General features: G+C 43.8%; 1 protein-coding gene across 1 annotated transcript; it reads left to right on the top strand.

Moving 5' to 3' along the window:
* Positions 1–11,691: 11,691 nt before the first annotated feature.
* LOC130305745 (transcription factor JunD-like) lies at positions 11,692–14,213 on the top strand. The gene has a single exon (XM_056552020.1). It carries the CDS (start codon positions 12,087–12,089, stop codon positions 12,987–12,989), a length of 903 nt encoding a protein of 300 aa, XP_056407995.1. The 5' UTR covers positions 11,692–12,086; the 3' UTR covers positions 12,990–14,213.
* Positions 14,214–19,082: the final 4,869 nt, after the last annotated feature.

The raw sequence follows: 19,082 nt of genomic DNA, 5'->3' as shown, positions 1-19,082 counted from the left end.
GGAGTGTGCTGGGGTAGTGAAATAATACTGTTATTCAGAATAGCATGCAGATTACTGGCATCGCTCTTAGAATCACTGCCGCACAGCAGCACAATGACAGAGCCTGGTTGTGGCATCAGTGTCAGGAGACCATATAGTGACTGAATGACATAGCGTGGACATGTTGGCAGCAAGAGGAGACCATTTAGTGGCTGAATGGCACAGCGTGGAGTTGGCTGATGCACTAGTACACTACACACCAGGGCTTCACAATCCCCCCCAAAAAAACAACACAATATATGAAATTTTTGACAAAGATTTCTCATTAGTAGCACCCGTTATCCAAAAACCTCACCTCTGCGGCATCAGTAACCAATATATTGCCTGTAGGACACAGCCTGGAGTTGGCTGATGCACCAGTACACACCAGGGCTTCACAATCTCCCCTCCAAAATCAACACAATGAGACATTTTTGTCAAAGATTTCTCATTGGTAGCACCCGCTATCCAAAAATTTGAAATTTCCAGAACCAGGCCCCACCCCTGTGGCATCAGTAACCCATATATTGCCTGCATGACACAGCCTGGAGTTGGCTGATGCACGATTACACACAAGGGCTTCACAATACCCCCTAAAAAACCAACACAATATATGAAATTTTTGTCAAAGATTTCTCATTGGTAGCACCCGCTATCCAAAAATTTGAAATTTCAAGACCCAGGCCCCACCTCTGCGGTATCAGGAACCCATATATTGCCTGAAGAACACAGCTTGGAGTTGGCTGATGCACCAGTACACACCCGGGCTTCACAATCCCCTCCAAAAAACAACAACATTTTAGAATTTTTTTTAAGAAATACCTTTGTGAAAGAACAAGGACATATCCAACAGTTCACAAGACTCTATAATGCAGGATGGTGGACCACCCAAAGACATTCTTCTCAAAAGTAATAAACCACACATTGTTTGAAATTTGGCTAAAAAAATTATTACATGTGTGTAAGTGCATCTGTCTCCAAAAAATCAGATGGCAAAAGGATTCTATTCGCCAAAAATGATTAAGCAGAGTTAATCCCTCTCCATCTATTTTTTTTTTTTCATTAAAAAATCACACGCAACAAGGGTTCCGTTGTGTAACGGTTAGCATTCTGCAAAATTCTATTTTATTACTGATAAAACTACCAGTAAATTTAACAATAACACTACCCAAGAGTGTTTAATTACCCCATACATTGCACCAGGAGCAGTCAGGAGTACGCCTCAGCAGTACCCAAGAGGCTTTAATAACCCCTTACCTTGCCCGATCAATTGCGAGATTGAGCAATAACAGGTGTGTTATGGCCTCATATGTCCTGGGCCGCTCTAGCGCTCCACTGAACGGATTAGCGTCTCTCTATCTTTCAAGGACAGGTGGGTGTTGCATGCTGAAACCAGTTCGTGATAGGGATCTGTGATTGCAATTATTTAATCTTAAAACGAGGAATTACCAGTAAGTAAGGGACATAAACTGGCGTTTATTAAGTCCCTGCCCTGTGTACACACCGCCCGTCACTATAAGCGATTGGATTAGTTAGTGAGTTGGTTAGTGAGGTCCTCGGATTGGCCCAGGCGGGGTAGGAGAAGGCCCTGGCAGAGCGCCGAGAATTTAACGATCATTGTTGAAATTTGCATTAAGCATGTATTTAGCTACTGCTAAACATCCAAAATTTAAGGCCCAAGGCCAGAGGCAACAGGGAGGCAAGTAGTTCCTGAAAGACACAGAATGAGTCTGGAGCATGCATTCGCAGTACCCAAGAGGGTTTCATAACCCCTTACATTTAAAGATCAATGTTGACATTTGCATTAAGCATGTATTTAGCTACTGCTAAACTTCAAAAAATTAAAGGCCCAAGGCCAGAAGCTTCAGTTTTCCCCATATTAGGAGCATAGTTGTCCCCCAGATTAGGCAGCATAGATGTCCCCCAGATTAGACAGCATAGATGTCCCCCAGATTAGGCAGCATAGATGTCACCCAGATTAGGCAGCATAGATGTCCCCCAGAGTAGGCAGCATAGATGTCCCCCAGACTAGGAGCATACTTGTCCCCCAGATTAGGCAGCATAGATGTCCCCCAGATTAGGCAGCATAGTTGTCCCCCAGATTAGGAGCATAGTTGTCCCCCAGAGTAGGCAGCATAGATGTCACCCAAATTAGGCAGCATAGATGTCCCCCAGATTAGGAGCATACTTGTCCCCCAGATTAGGCAGCATAGATGTCCCCCAGATTAGGCAGCATAGTTGTCCCCCAATCAGCGCGGGCCGGTCAGAGCCAATCAAAGGGCGTATGTGCCAAGCAGGCCATACAATCCCCAGGTCTGCCCCAGAGGGTTTCATAACCAACCACAATAGAGAAATTTTTGTTGTAGGAGAATGGTCAATCTACTCAGACCCATCTGTCATTGGTGGCTGGAAATCCTGGCTGATCCATCCCTGATTCATCTTGACAAACGTCAGTCTCTCCACATTTTTAGTGGACAGACGAGTTTGCCTTGGGGTGACTATGGCCCCGGCCGCACTAAACACCCGCTCTGATGGCACACTACTGGCCGGGCAGGACAGCTTTTCCAGGGCAACCTCCGCTAGTTGCGGCCATAAATCGAGTTTGGCTGCCCAGAAGTCCAGCGGATCTTCAACGGTTGTTGGCAGGGTCATGTCGAGGTAAGCCATCACCTGCTGGTTCAGGTCCTGCTCCATGTCCACCTGCTGCTGTTGAGTAGCTTCACTATGCGGCTGAAGGAAGCTACTCATCAGCGACTGTAGACTCAGGCTGCTGCTGATTGAGCCGGTACTGCTCCTGCCACCCCTCCCCAGCAGCCGTGGCAGTGGAAGGTGAGCGCAGAGGGCCCCCCGAGTCAGACCTGCGAGTGGATGGACCATGTGGCCGATAGGCATCGACCAACCGACTACGTAGAAGCTCCCTGAAGTAGGTCAGTTTGTCCTCCCTCTCAGTGGGTGTAAAAAAAGGCCCCCATTCTGGGCCGGTAGCGAGGGTCTAATAAGGTGGAGATCCAGAAGTCATCGCGCTGACGAATTTTGACAATTCGGGGGTCACTACGCAAGCAACTCAGCATGCATCGTGCCATTTGTGACAGTGACTCACTGGGACTACCTGCCTCCATCTCCACTGCATACTGCCACGGTGTGTCTGGGTCCTCTGTCTCGCCTCCCTCGTAATAACCCTCCAGCTCCTCTGGCTGCTCCTGCTCCTCCCCTCCTGTCCAATGACCAGAAACACCGGCCATCTCATCCACCGTAAACTGTGCTCCGCTCTGCCCCTCATCATCCTCCTCCAGTTCTTCCCCCACAGGACTCATGTAGCCTTCTGATGTAGGCGCAACATCTCCATTGCCATGACCAGCCATGTTTTCATTCATTTTTGGGAGTAAATGTAGGAGTGGAATTAAGTCATTCATGGCTTAATTCGAGTGACTAACAAAAAATGTGGCTTCCTCAAAGGGCCTCAGCAAACGGCAGTTGTCACGTATGAGCTGCCACTCGTTCACATTGAAGTTACACAGGGGAGTACTCCTATCTGCTTGTATCATCAAAAAATCCGTGATGGCTTTTCTTTGTTCGTATAGTCTGTCCAACATAAGCAGGGTGGAATTCCAACGTGTGGCAACGTCACAAATGAGACTATGTTGTGGGATACCGTTCTGACGCTGCAGCTCAAGCAAAGTGTGCTTGGCGGTGTACGAGTGGCTGAAGTACATGCACAGTTTCCTTGCCATTGTCAGGACATCTTGCAAATGGGGTGAAGACTTGATGAACTTCTTGACAACCAGATTAAACACGTGTGCCATGCAGGGCGAATGGTTCACACTTCCTTGTCGCAGCACGGCCACAATGTTCTTCCCATTGTCGGTCACCATGGTTCCCATTTCCAGATTTCGTGGAGTAAGCCATACTCGGACTTCTTCCCTAATGAACTTCAGCAGTTCCTCCCCTGTGTGACTCCGTTCGCAAAGGCAAACCATGTGAAGGACGGCTTGACACCGCTTTGCCCTACACACGTGGTACGATGAAGGGCCAACGAGATTTGGATGTGCAGTGGAGGCCGAGGACACGGGGGAGGAGGAGGCGCACACTGTAAAAGGACCAACTGCCTGGGAGCGAGAGCGTGGAGGAGGAAGCGGTGTGACCTGTCCAAGTTGCTGCTGTGGCTGTGCAGGAATAACATTTACCCAGTGGGCCGTAAAAGACATGTATTGTCCCTGCCCGTAGTTACAGCTCCACACGTCGGCGCTGCCGTGCACTTTTGAACACACCAACAGGCTCAAGGATTGGCTCACCTTCTCTTGTACAAACTTATGCAGGGCTGGTACTGCCTTCTTCGCAAAGAAATGACGGCTTGGGACTCTCCACCTCGGCTCGGCACAAGCCATCAATTCCCTGAAAGCTGCAGAGTCCACCAGTTGGAAAGGGAGGGACTGCAACACCAGCAACTTGGACAGGAGCACATTCAACTTCTGCGCCGTTGGATGAGTGGGCGCATACTGTTGTCTCTTGGACATGGCTTCGCCGATCGATTGTTGGCAGAATGGCTGACTACGAGCGGAGGAAGCAGGAGCGCAAGAAGGATGGTTTGACACAATGCTCCCTTCGGCTGAGGTGGTGGAGCCTTGGCTGGATGACGGAGGGAGTGGATGGCCACTGGGTGATGCGACAGGCTGGACCACTACCTCAGAGCCACGGTTATCCCAGGCCGCTTTATGGTGACGAATCATGTGTTGACGCAGGGCCGTGGTGCAGAGATTGGGACCCTGGCCACGCTTCACTTTCTGCCCACAGATTTTGCATGTGACTACGCTAAGATCCTCCGGATTCTTTATGAAGAACAACCACACTGCAGAGTAGCTGATTTTCCCACCCGTAGTTCGCACATTTCACTGCTATTGGCGCCGTCTCCAGGAACCCCTGTTCCATTACCTCCCTGAATGGTAGCTTGCCGCGAAGCAGGTGGTTTCCCTTTGGCACGTTTGGCTCCTGAATTTCCACTAATGCCACCACCACGCTGATTACCAACCGTGCTACCGCCTTGCTGCCTCATAGACAAAGCGCAAATCTCTTCTCCTGATGATGATGAAGCCCCGGCTTCTGCACCCGGCTCCCAATTGCGATCGGCTTCATCATCATCAAAAGATGTGTGCACGTCACTGATGTCCTCGTCGTGTTCCACAACAGTGTCTGCCTCAGGACCCTGAGCAATTGAAACACCGCCTCCCACGTCACTCTCCACATGTCTTCTCACATTCTTGGCTGTTCATTAGATGCTGACTGTCCTCTATTACATCGTCCTCGCTAAATTGTGGAGTTGAACCCAAAGCATGAGACTTCTTCGGGAGAGGGAACAGCATAGTACAAAGGCAATGGGATTACAGGGACTGCTCCCGGGCCATGCCAACTGAGGGTTGTGTCTGAGGAACCCACCGACTCTTGACTGGGGTTGTCAGATGTCGCTTGTGATGATGGGGATGAGTGTGCAAACCAATTGACAAGGAGAGATGGGTCGACGACACAACCGCTGGGTGTTAACGGGAGCTCAGGCCTATTGCTGTGACTCCTGCTGCCACTCGCCCCAAGTCTGCTGCCAACTCTGCCTGACGTATGTAGGCCTCTGCCCCTTCTCTGTGCACGTCCTGGCACTTCCCTGCCTGATATACTTAGTGCGTTTATGAGGGTATAGAACAGCAGCAGGCGATTACTTACGGCTGTCCTTTCAAAGTATATAGGCCCTAGACAGAATAACAGTTACTAAATAGTACACTACTTTGTTGTATGTATGCCCTTTGCAATGATGAGCGCACTGTTAAGCGTATTTATACGCAGAAAAAAACTCTTTTTTTTGTTGTATACACCAGCCAGTGTATACTAATGTGTGGAATAGCACTGAATTTAGCACCAAGACAGAAATACAGGTACAAAATAGTACACTACTTGGTTGTATGTATGCCCTTTGCAATGATGAGCGCACTGTTAAGCGTATTTGTACGCAGGAAAAACTTTTTTTTTCTTTAATACACCGGCAGGTGTATAACGTGTGGTATAACACTTAATTTAGCACAGAAAAAAAGGTAGTATATGGTACGCTATTTGCTTGTATGTAGGCCCTTTGCAATGATAATGCCACTGTTAAGCGTATTTGTACTCAAGAAAAAATAATTTTTTCTTTAATACACCGGCAGGTGTATAACGTGTGGTATAACACTTAATTTAGCACAGAGACAGAAAAAAAGGTGGTATATGGTACTCTATTTGCTTGTATTTAGACCCTTTGCAATGATAAGGCCACTGTTAAGCGTATTTTTACTCAGGAACATTTTTTTTTCTTTAACCCCTTAAGGACCAAGGGCGTATAGGTACGCCTTTGCTCCCTGGCACTTAAGGACCAAGGGCGTACCTGTATATATATATATCTATCAGCAGGCACCCCGCGCAAATGCCCAGGGGGGTCATCAGACCCCCCCATGTCGGTGATTCCTGCAAATCGCAAGTGAATTCACACTTGCGATTTGCGGCTATTCCGGGTCATACGGGTCTATAGTGACCCGGTGACCCAGAAAATAAAGGGGATCGCGGATGTCCTAGACACCCACGATCCCCCTGTAGCGATAGGAGTGAGGTGGCAGAGGTGCCACCCCTCCTATCTCTGCTATTGGTGGTCTAGACGCGACCACCAATAGCAGATCGGGGGCGGAAGGGTTTACTTTTGGTTTCCCCGTTCTGCCCACCGACAATAGGCGGGGCAGGACGCGGAAACCGACTGGAACCGGCGCCGAAGATCCACTTACCTATCGGTGACGGCAGCGGGCGACGATCAGCGGCGGCAGCGGGCGACGATTGGGGGAAGAAGAGGACGGCGACGCAGCTCCCTGGATCCGACGGAAGCCGGGGAGTTGCTTAGCAACATCTGGAGGGCTACAGTCTGAGACCACTATAGTGGTCTCTAAACTGTAACCCTCCAGATGTTGCAAAACTACAACTCCCAGCATGCCCAGAGAGCTGTTTAGGCATGCTGGGAGTTGCAGTTTTGCAACAGCTGGAGGTCTACAGTTTGAGACCACTGCACAGTGATCTCTATACTGTGCACCTCCAGATCTTGCAAAACTACAACTCCCAGCATGCCCACACAGCAGTTTGCTGTCTGGGCATGCTGGGAGTTGTAGTTTTGCAACATCTGGAGGTCCACAGTTTGGAGACCACTGTGCAGTGGTCTCTAAACTATAGCTCTCCAGATGTTGCAAAACTGCAACTCCCAGCATGCCTAAACAGCAAACAGCTGTCTCTGCATGCTGGGAGTTGTAGTTGTGTACCTCCAGCTGTTGCATAACTACATCTCCCGGCATGCCTTTCGGCGATCAGTACATGCTGGGAGTTGAAGTTTTGCAACAGCTGGAGCACACTGGTTGGAAAATACTGAGTTAGGTAACAGAACCTAACTGAAGGTTTTCCAACCAGTGTGCCTCCAGCTGTTGCAAAAGTACAACTCCCAGCATGCACGGTCTGTCAGTACATGCTGGGAGTTGTAGTTTTGAAACAGCTGGAGGTTTGCCCCCCATGTGAACGTACAGGGTACATTCACACTGGCGGGTTTACAGTAAGTTTTCTGCTTCAAGTATGAGCTGCGGCAAATTTTTCGCCGCAGCGCAAACTTCTAGCGGTAAATTCACTGTAAACCTCCGCCAGTGTGAACGTACCCTAAAAACACTACACTACACTAACACATAATAAAGGGTAAAACACTACAACAACACCCCCTTTACACTGTCCCCCCAATAAAAAAAAAAATATTGTACGGCTGTGTTTCCAAAACAGAGCCTCCAGCTGTTGCAAAACAACAACTCACAGCATTTCCGGACAGCCACTGACTGTCCAGGCATGCTGGGAGTTTAGCAACAGCTGGAGGCACCCTGTTTGGGAATCACTGGCATAGAATACCCCTATGTCCCCCCTGTGCAATCCCTAATTTAGTCCTCAAATGCGCATGGCGCTCTCTCACTTCAGAGCCCTGTCGTATTTCAAGGAAACAGTTTAGTGCCACATATGGGGTATCTCTGTACTCGGGAGAAATTGCACTACTAATTTTGGGGGCTTTTTTTCCTTTTACCCCTTATGAAAAAGAAAAGTTGGGGTCTACACCAGCCTGTTAGTGTAAAAAAAATTTTTTTTTTACACTAACATGCTGGTGTTGTCCTTTACTTTTTATTTTCACAGGAGGTAAAAGGAAAAAAAGACCCCCAAAATTTGTAACACAATTTATCCTGAGTACGAAAATACCCCATATATGGGCGTAAAATGCTCTGCGGACGCACAACAAGGCTCAGAAGTGAGAGCGCACCATGTACATTTGAGGCCTAAATTGGTGATTTGCACAGGGGTGGCTGATTTTACAGCGGTTCTGACATAAACCCAAAAAAATAAATACCCACATGTGACCCCCATTTTGGAAATGACACCCCTCACGGAACGTAACAAGGGGTATAGTGAGCCTAAACACCCCACAGGTGTTTGACAAATTTTCATTAAAGTTTTACATATGCAAAAGTCGTGAAACACCTGTGGGGTATTAAGGCTCACTTTATTCCTGTGACGTTACTTTCCCCAAGGGGTCTAGTTTTCAAAATGGTATGCCATGTGGGATTTTTTTTGCTGTTCTGGCACCATAGGGGCTTCCTAAATGCAACATGCCCCCCAAAAACCATTTCTGAAAAACGTACTCTCCAAAATCCCCTTGTCGCTCCTTCGCTTCTGAGCCCTCTACTGCGCCCGCCGAACAATTTACATAGTCATATGAGGTATGTGCTTACTGGAGAGAAATCGGGCTACAAATATAAGTATACATTTTCTCCTTTTACCCCTTATAAAAATTCAAATATTGGGTTTACAAGAACATGCGAGTGTAAAAAATGAAGATTGTGAATTTTCTCCTTCACTTTGCTGCTATTCCTGTGAAACACCTAAAGGGTTAAAACACTTACTGAATACTTGTCATTCAGTAAGTCATTTTGAATACTTTGGGGGGTGTAGTTTTTATTATGGGGTCATTTGTGGGGTATTTCCAATATGAAGACCCTTCAAATCCACTTCAAACCTGAACTGGTCCCTGAAAAAAAGCGAGTTTCAAAATTTTGTGAAAAATTGGAAAATTGCTGCTAAACTTTGAAGCCCTCTGGTGTCTTCCAAAAGTAAAAACACGTCAATTTTATGATGCAAACATAAAGTAGACATATTGGAAATGTGAATAAAAAAAAAAATTCGAATATCCATTTTCCTTACAAGCAGAAAGCTTCAAAGTTCGAAAAATGCTAAAGTTTCAAATTTTTCATCAAATTTTGGGATTTTTCACCAAGAAAGGATGCAAGTTACCACAAAATTTTACCACTGTGTTAAAGTAGAATATGTCACGAAAAAACTATCTCGGAATCAGAATGATAACTAAAAACATTCCAGAGTTATTAATGTTTAAAGTGACAGTGGTCAGATGTGCAAAAAACGCTCTGGTCCTAAGGTGTAAAATGGCCTGGTCCTTAAGGGGTTAATACACTGGCAGGTGTATAACGTGTGGTATAACACTGAATTTAGCACAGAGACAGAAAAAAAGGTAGTATATGGTACGCTATTTGCGTGTATGTAGGCCCTTTGCAATGATAATGCCACTGAAAAAGCGTATTTGTACTCAGGAAAAACTTTTTTTTCTTCAATACACCGGCAGGTGTATAACGTGTGGTATAACACTTAATTTAGCACAGAGACAGAAAAAAAGGTAGTATATGGTACTCTATTTGCTTGTATTTAGGCCCTTTGCAATGATAAGGCCACTGTTAAGCGTATTTGTACTCAGGAAAAAAAAAATTCTTTAATACACCAGCAGGTGTATAACATGTGGTATAAGACTGAATTTAGCACAGAGACAGAGTAACAGGTGAAAAATGGTAAAAAGGCACTAAAGTTCACACTAATATGACTTATTTCTGAACAGCAGCAGGACCCAACAGTGCAGAACCACCAAAAAAAAATCCAGGGATTAAACCCTAAATTGCACTCTGTCACACAATTCTGAGCAGCAGAAGATTTGTGGAGAAAAAAAAACTCGATAGAGCTGAAAAATGAGATGAGATGCTTCAGAAAGTTCAGGCAGCTTGGAGATCTGTATGAGGCAGCCGACAGCTATCTGCCCCTCTCTGCTGCAATGCTCAATAACGTGAATAGGAGGTTTAGCAATCAATGATCCTTCTCAGTGTAACAGCACAGCACTCTGCACTCCTGCCTTTCCCTAATGCTGATGTGACTAGCAGTTGCAGTGTAACGCTGTGGTATGAGCTATTCACACACACGCAGTCCCGTCCTCTCCATCTGAGTGCATAGATGAAATGAAGAGAGGCAAGATGGCCGCCGATTATATAGGGGCTGTGACATCACAGGGGTCAGTGAACACTGATAGGCTGCATCTCACATGTGGTTCTGGGTCAGCCCGCCTACCTTCATTCCCGCCCCTGTTTCCCACCCTCCCATAATCCCCTGCCCCATGTACTCACATGTGGATCCGCCATCTTAGCTCTACAATAGCCTGTAACGCTGTAAAATGGAGTTTAATGAAGCGATTCGTGCGATAGAATCGCGGCGATATTCGTATTCGTTGCCAATCGAATTTTTCAAGAAATTCGTAACGAATTCGGGTTTGTCAAGTTCGTTTCGCTCATCTCTATTTATCATGATGGGGCAGTGAACTGGGAGGATTATAAAATTTTACAAGATTATTAGAGGTACTCTTTAAAAAAATCTTAATCCTACCAGTACTTGTCAGATGCTGAAGTTGAGTTGTTCTTTTCTGTCTGACCACAATGCTCTCTGCTGACACCTCTGTCTGTCTCAGGAACTGTCCCATAGGAAACCTATCCTGCTCTGGACAGTTCCTGAGACATAAAGAGGTGTCAGCAGAGAACACTGTGGTAAGTACTGGAAGGATTAAGATTTTTAATAGAAGTAATTTACAAACCTGTTTAAATTTCTGGAGCCAGTTGATATGAAAAAAAAAAATTTGTTTTTCACCGGAATACCCCTTTAATATCGGTGTGTTAATGAATACAAATTATTTAATAGTAAAAACATATGCATATTATATTTCAGCAAACTAGTAATGACATGTACAACAGCATTATGTTGCCACTTAAACTTCAATAAAAAACTAAAATTATAGTGAAATTGTTTTTTTCATTGTTACTATACAAATCAAACATTAACGTATATCAAAAACAATGAGAACTTGTCCCACAAAAATCATATTTGCATCAATACTGACATTGAGTCAGGTTCAATTAAACTGTTGTCGAACCTGTGCAAAACTTCCATTGTATGTATACTTTTTAAAGATAGCTTGTTTAGCTGTTTTGTTGGATAATACAGAACAGCTAAGCCTTGAATTAACTTTCAATACACGGCACATGCCTATAAATATCTGTGATGTTCTTTCTGCTGAGCTGAGCTCTTTAATACAAAAATAAACCATCATATGACATTCATTCTCATGCTCATTGGTGGAAGTTATGCAGCACCCCATGGGTTAACAAATTACCTCAGCCCATACTCCCTTTCGCTGTTTGCAGTATACAGAAAGTTACCCTGACAACTATGCAAATCAAGGAATCGCAGAACATCATAGTTAACCAATCTCAGTACTCAAAAGTGTCATCATGTGTTAGGAAAGGCATATAAGAGAAAGAAGGCAGTGGCATAGCTCAGGACGGCGTAAGAGTGCACGAAAGGAAGTGGCTAGAGAATTACAGTTGCAAACTGATCACAAAGAAATATGAATTAACCACAGTGAGCCATAGAGAAAAGAACCTACTTACCGTGACATCAGTCAAAGGCAAGAACATCTAAGGATTTCAAGCTAAGGGGAATAATGTTAATAGATGATTTAGATTGAAAGGACAATATGTTGGCAAGAAGATATACGGCATAGACACAAGTAAGCTGTGCAAGGAATAAGTGAATCTACAAGCATTGCTGGACTTCTTCTTTGTAATGCTTTCTAACAAGGGAATATTTCTCCTAATTTGTTTTACATTATGCCAGTGGATATGGGAATGTCGTTTTACCATGATGACTTAAATGTGTGCCTGGTTTCCTTCCCTCATTCTTCTACTTCCAGCAGAATGATGAACAAGGATATGAATTTAAACATAAGTGATGAAGTGCTGTCACATATAAAGCCTTACCATCTTGAGGGAAATGGACTAATAAACTCTACTGACATGGGCCTTATGAACCTTGCCTCACTTGATCTTGAGAGACTTATCCACTCAAACAGCATGGCTACTGCAAGTCCCAATAGTAGCCATTGTCTGTACTCTAAGATGTCCATCATGGAACAAGAATTTTCTCACGGATTTGTGCGAGCACTTGAGGACCTGAATAAACCAAACCACCCGAACAATAGTATGGAAATAAGCTCTGGTTCTATTGGTGCAACTGTTCATTCATCTGAACCCTCATATACCTCAGTTTATGTCACTCCTAACAATTATAATGGTAATGAAGTAGTGGGCACCACAGCAAACTACCATTTAGATCCTATCTCTTACCCTCATCTGCCAATGAACATGGAGCAACAGTCTACTTATCCTACACATACACTGCATGCAGTAAAAGATGAACCTCAAACAGTCCCAGAGGTGACCAGTCTTGGGGACAGCCCTCCATTATCACCCATTAACATGGACAATCAGGAGAGAATCAAAGCAGAAAGAAAGAAACTGAGGAACAGAATAGCAGCTTCCAGATGCAGAAAAAGAAAACTAGAACGGATTTCAAGGTTAGAAGAGAAAGTTAAGAATCTTAAAACACAGAACTTGGACCTAGTTTCTACTGCTAGTGTCCTAAGAAAGCAGGTGGCACAACTGAAACAGAAGGTGATGAGCCATGTCAACAGTGGCTGCCAGCTTTTGCCATACCATGTCCAAGCATACTAAAGTCTACGAGGTGAGGCTGATTTTTTTTTTTTTAATCTTGGCTGTATTACAGCATGCATTGGACAATAACAAAATATTAAATGACAATGATTTATTATCATCATATGGACACCAACCCATTTGCAGGAACATTGTATCATATTCGATTTTAGTTATTTTGCCTTATTTTCATTATTAAAATAACCAAAATGCTAAGAATATAAATATTGCTTAAAATGAAAAAAATGTTCACCGGAACTATATCCAAAGTGGATATATTCTGCGCTGCTCTAGGTAAGGTTAAGTTTGCACTTATGTTAAAACTGCTATAACTATAACAATCATGTTTTCAGGGGTTGTCCAGTCAAATGTTTTATTTTGCTATTGTCCACAGCCTGCCTAAAGAAATAGTAAAAACGTTAACTCGTCGTCTTCTGCTCCCTCGTAGCTACGGTATCTGTACGCCCCGTCTGCGGCCAATGACAGAGCTTTACCCGAGCTGTATAGCTTCTACAGCCGTGGAAACTGACAGTGCCACTTGACAATCACTGGCCAAGGTGGGACACTGCTGCGGCCAGTGATTGGTTGAGTGGTGTTGTGACGTCACGTCTACAACTACAGAGACAGGGCATCCTGATATCAGAGCTACGAGTAAGCGGAGGAAGGTAAGTTAAAGTTTTATCATTTTCTTAAAGGGGTACTCCGTCCCTAGACATCTTATCCCGTATCCAAAGGATAGGGGATAAGATGTCTGATCGCGGGGGTCCGCCGCTGTGACCCCCGCAATCTCTGTGCAGTACCTGACCTTTGTTTAGAATGCTTGGAGTGGGCAGCTGGCGTTGTTAAGTCACTGTCATGCCCCTCGTGACATCACGTCACGCCCCCTCAATGCAAGTCTATGGGAGGGGGCGTGGCGGCCGCCACGCCCCTTCCCATAGACTTGCATTGAGGGGGCGTGATGTGATGTCACGAGGGGCGTGACAGTGACATCTGAACGTTGGGGCAGCGGAGTACCCCTTTAAGCAGGCTAGGGATAACAGCACAATAAAACATTTTACCAGACATGCCAAATGCTCTCTGCAGATGAAATAAAAAGGACTGTAACCATTTCAAGCATTTTAGCAGAGGCATTGTAGCACAACTTTTGGCATTCTAACATAAATATATGGCATCCTTATGCAGATGTGATCAGGGCCAAGCTCATGTTATAACAACTATGAATAAAGATGCTGCAACTAAAACGGGTTTTACACCACCAGTGTTTTTTTTTCCATTGTTCTACATCATCATAGGAGTAAAACAAGTCAGAGGTGTTTTTCACTGGATTCCATATAATTCCCAAAAATGGTGCCATGCTTTACTGGACACCTTATTATGGACACATTCTTTCCTTGTTGTTAGACAGGAATATTCCCACACTAAAACACCATACAGAGGCACCATCATTTGACACAGAGAGCCAAAGCATGTGTGCCTCCATGTAGCCACCATTAATTCGTATGTACCAACCACATTTGGGCCTTACAACTGAGAGATCCATTTAAAAAAAAAAAAATGTCTGCAAGTGTATGTCCACAGATTCAATTCTAAAAACTTTTTAGTACTGTCAATGAAATGTATCTAGGCAAGAGGACACCCTTGTGGCACATGTCTGCACAATACGACTATATATACCCAGGGGTGAAGTCCTGGTAAAAAAAAAGTGTGGGAACTCACCCAAGATTTCCACTCAAGGGCTGGTCCTGTAGGACTCTTGCTAATGGGAACTGTTTTCCTGCTGTTGAAAAGGGCAGGAACTCAGTTCCCACCCATTCCTGCAGCACTTGAGCTCTGTATATACCCTTTTTAGGTATACTGATGTATGTTTCTGGTCTAAGAGAAAATGTGATGTGATTCTACCGTGACTAATCATCAGGGCAGTAGATCTTATGAATGATATTCCAATAGCACCTCTAAAAAGTCTGACAAAGCCAAATCTCATGTTTGACTGACATTAGAACTACTATATAAATCCAGTAAGTTCTACCATATAGCTATAGCATTCATTTATTACTGGAAAGCCTGGCTGTGTGGTTATACTTTAAATATCTAGCTTAGGCTTACTTTTCAACATTTGTAAGTTTATATTTTTATTAATCATGTTTAATTGCAGACTGTTGGTATATCTCTATGCATTAAAAGTAAAGTACATTCCAGTAAAGTATGTTACTTATCTTTGTGTAATAAAGTTTGATAGCTAAACAGTTTGTGAGTCATACTTGTTCTTAATTCAGTATTCTTAAGCTAAAGGAACTCTGTACCACTTAGACTATGTTCACACGGTGGAATGTCCTCATGAAAAATCAATGGGACTCTGATGCTGCAGAATGTCCGTGCGGAATTCTAATGCAGAATTTCCGTTGTATGAACATGGCCTCAAGGGTTTATGCATACTGCCTCATAACAGATCCTTTTTTTTATGGATCTGTAAAACTGCACTCATAGGCCCAGATTTATCAAACTGTGAAAAAGTGGAGAGATTTTATCACAGCAACCAATTACAGCTCAGCTAACGAGCTGAGGTAAAGTGAAAGCTGAGCTGTGATTGGTTGCTGTGGGAAAATCACTAAATTTTTTTCTCACACAGTTTGATAAATCTTGGCCATAGCCTTCTGTGGACTCATCCTTTACCTCCATTTGCCTCCAATTGTATACATATGCCATATTACTAAATCATTATTTCATAGAAGCATTGCGTTAAAGGTGGCTTACACATTAGACTTTCATCTACTGAGCTCTCCAATTTCAGCATTAAGACCTAACAATCTAATATTAATTAAGATGTTTGACCAATATTTGTTTAGCATGTATTGGGAGGAGAAGGCCACAGGAATGTTGACATTCACTTCGTTCTCAAGGGGGATAGATGCTGCCAAACACCTCTTTCTCCACACTCACCACTGGAAACAGATGCATGCTCAGACCAAGAACTTAAAGTGGTACTCTGGTGGAAAATACATTTTTTTTAAATCGACTGCAGATTTGTACATTTATTTTTATCTATTTAATCTTAATCCTTCCAGTAATTATCAGCTGCTGTAAACTACAGAGGAAGTTGTATTTCTTTCTGGAGTTCTTTTCTGTCTGACCACAGTGCTCATTGCTGGCACCTCTGTCCTTATGAGGAACTGTCCACAGCAAGAGAGGTTTGCTATGGGGATTTGCTTGTACTCTAGACAGTTCCTGACACAGGCCTGTCAGGGATGTAAGTGAAGATATGGCTAGTCATCATGATTCCAGGCATATCTTTTAAGTGCTCAAGGGGCATTCCAAAACACGGCACAAGCCCAGCCAAATCCAATTATGTTCTATTTATCATCATCCTGTGGCCCACTGGCATCTGCCTTCCATGACTGACACACTTTTCCACAAGCCCCCTTTCTTGTATGTGCAGTGAAGATTAAGTCAGAACTTCCTGGACATTTAACTATGTATAGATAAATCAGGGTGCAGTACAGAGATCTCTCCCATGATCTATTTATACCCAGGACTGTATCTATAACAAGGGGGCATCCTCTACATCTAGAGGAAAGAAGGTTTCTACACCAGCACAGACGGGGGTTCTTTACTGTAAGAGCAGTGAGACTGTGGAATTCTCTCCCGGAGGAGATGGTCATGGTGAACTATGTAAAAGAGTTCAAAAGGGGTCTGGATGCATTTTTGGAGAATAACAACATTGATGGTTATGTATACTAGATATTTAGGGACAGCATGTTGATACAGAGATCTATTCTGACTTTGGAGTCTGGAAGGAATTTTTACCTCTAGTATGAGGGTTTTTTGCCTTCCTCTGGATCAACTCAGTAGGGAATCATTAGGGATATAGGTTGAACTAGATGGACTCTGGTCTTTTTTCAACCTTATGAACTATGTTACCATGTTACTATGACTACAAATCCCATAATTCCATTTTCCTCCCTCCCACACATCAGCCACCCCACCCATTGAAACATAAATGAGCTGCATCCATTCAAAAGACCTATGGTTTTCAATCAGGGTGCCTACAGCTGTTGCATTAGTTGCAGATTGATCTCTCTCCCACCCATTGAAGCAGACAGGCTCCCTCTCATCAGCTGATTAGTGAGTCAGGTCTCGGCCGCATTGCAACCTGGGAAAAAATCTGAAACAACAATCATTTTGTATGCTGTTAAAAATAAATATTGGGGTGAAAATCACAGAAGAATTGTGAGAAAACCGTCACACACAGGTACAGACACTATATTATGAACTACACTAACTTTACAGCCCCTGTAGCATAGTCAAATAAAAAAAAATCCTAGAATACCCCTTTAAGCCCTGCAGACACTTAGATGGAAACTGTTTCATTGTGATTCTATCTCATGTCTTTTCTCTTTTGCACAATGAACAAGTTTTGCTTTCCTAGATATTCTAATAATGTACCTTGGCTATATTGTACTTGCTTGACTTGTTTCTTTAATAAATAGAGTTTTGAAGAAAAAAAAAAACACGCACACACAAATACAGACAGTCATAACACACAACACTGCATAAAGTAGTGCAGTCTATTGTGTAAATGAAAATATTTTGTCTTGAAGTCCCAAAGTGACACTAATAAACATTGTAAAATAAATATAAAAAAATGCTTTGAAGTGTAAAAGAAAAAAAAAAAAAGAAAAAAAATTTATTTTAACAATAAATGATTGTGTTTTTTTTTATTCCTCTAAAAAGGGTTGTTAAGTTTAATAGCACTCTAAAATGGTGTCACAGAAAAATCGCAGCTCCTCCTTAAAAAAAATCCCTATATGGTTACATTTCCACACAGGTTTTTTTCTGGCATTTTTATGGAATACTGCCACTGCAGTTTATGAGCCAAAGCCAGAAGTGTATTTAAAGCCTGAAGTGTATTTACAAGGAATGGGAAATATAAAGGAAGGATTTATACTTCTCTTTCATTTTGGATCTACTTCTGACTTTGGTTCAAAAACTGCAGCAGCAGTATTCCAAAAAAACACCAGAAAAAACCTATGAGGAAACCTAGCCTTAGGCTGGTTGGAAGTAACATGAAAAAGTTGTGGATTTCGGTATGGGATGAAAAACTGATAAAGTCATTGTGTCTATAAAGGGGTACTCCGGTGCTTACACATCTTATCCCCTATCCAAAGGATAGGGGATAAGATGCCTGATCACGGGAGTCCCGCCGCTGGGGATCCCCGTGATCTTGCACGCGGCACCCCGTTTGTAATCAGTCCCCGTAGGCTTGCATTGAGGGGCGGAGCGTGACGTCACACGCCGCTGGCCGTGTGGTCGCCGGTAATCAGACCAGGAGCGAACGCGCTTCGGGGACTGATTACAAATGGGGTGCCGCGTGCAAGATCCGGGGATCAGGCATCTTATCCCCTATCCTTTGGATAGGGGATAAGATGTGTAAGCACCGGAATACCCCTTTAAGGCCCAAGACATATGTTCTACAGAGATGAGCCTCCTTCTCTTTTTTACATTGCACAGAAGAGCTTTTCCTGCTGGAGCCATATCCGTATATTACGGAAACTAGCGATAGGTTCTCTTTAGATAATGAGTAATAATCAGACAGAGTGGATAGGGTTAATAGTCAGACCCCTTGATGTATCCATAGACTCAGATTTAGTAATCTGAGGACAAAAACAGATTTGTTTCACCCACAGCAACGATCATCACAGCTGACCTTTCATATATATTCACTGCTAAAGTGAAACCTGAGCTGTGATTGGTTGTTAAGTACAAAACTAGACAGTATTTGTTTTAGGCAGATTGATACATCTAGGTCATAGACTTTAAAGGGGTACTCCAGTGGAAAACTTTTTTTTTAAATGAACTGCTGCCAGAAAGTTTAGTATTAAAGGAAAACTGTCACTAAACTCCCCCTGCACCAACCAGAGGTACTGGCTGGTAGTGCGGGGGACGCTGATCAATATGCTGCCAACCATGCCCGGATGTGTCTCGCCGGTTGCCCTTTATCTTCTTTATTCTTGATATGCAAGTGATCTTCTAACTGGCTCGGGCAGGGTTACAAGGCTCCATCTAGCACTGTGACGTCAGCGCCGCTCGTCCGCACCACTGCCGAGCTTATGAATATTC

The sequence above is a fragment of the Hyla sarda genome, chromosome 1 (assembly GCF_029499605.1).
Source record: "Hyla sarda isolate aHylSar1 chromosome 1, aHylSar1.hap1, whole genome shotgun sequence".
In the NCBI taxonomy this organism is placed as follows: Eukaryota; Metazoa; Chordata; class Amphibia; order Anura; family Hylidae; genus Hyla; species Hyla sarda.
This window is presented reverse-complemented; position numbering and strand designations above follow the sequence as displayed.

Excerpts from the sequence above, each read along its gene's own strand:
- LOC130305745 (XM_056552020.1), top strand. The coding sequence starts at position 12,087 with ATGCCAGTGGATATGGGAATGTCGTTTTACCATGATGACTTAAATGTG.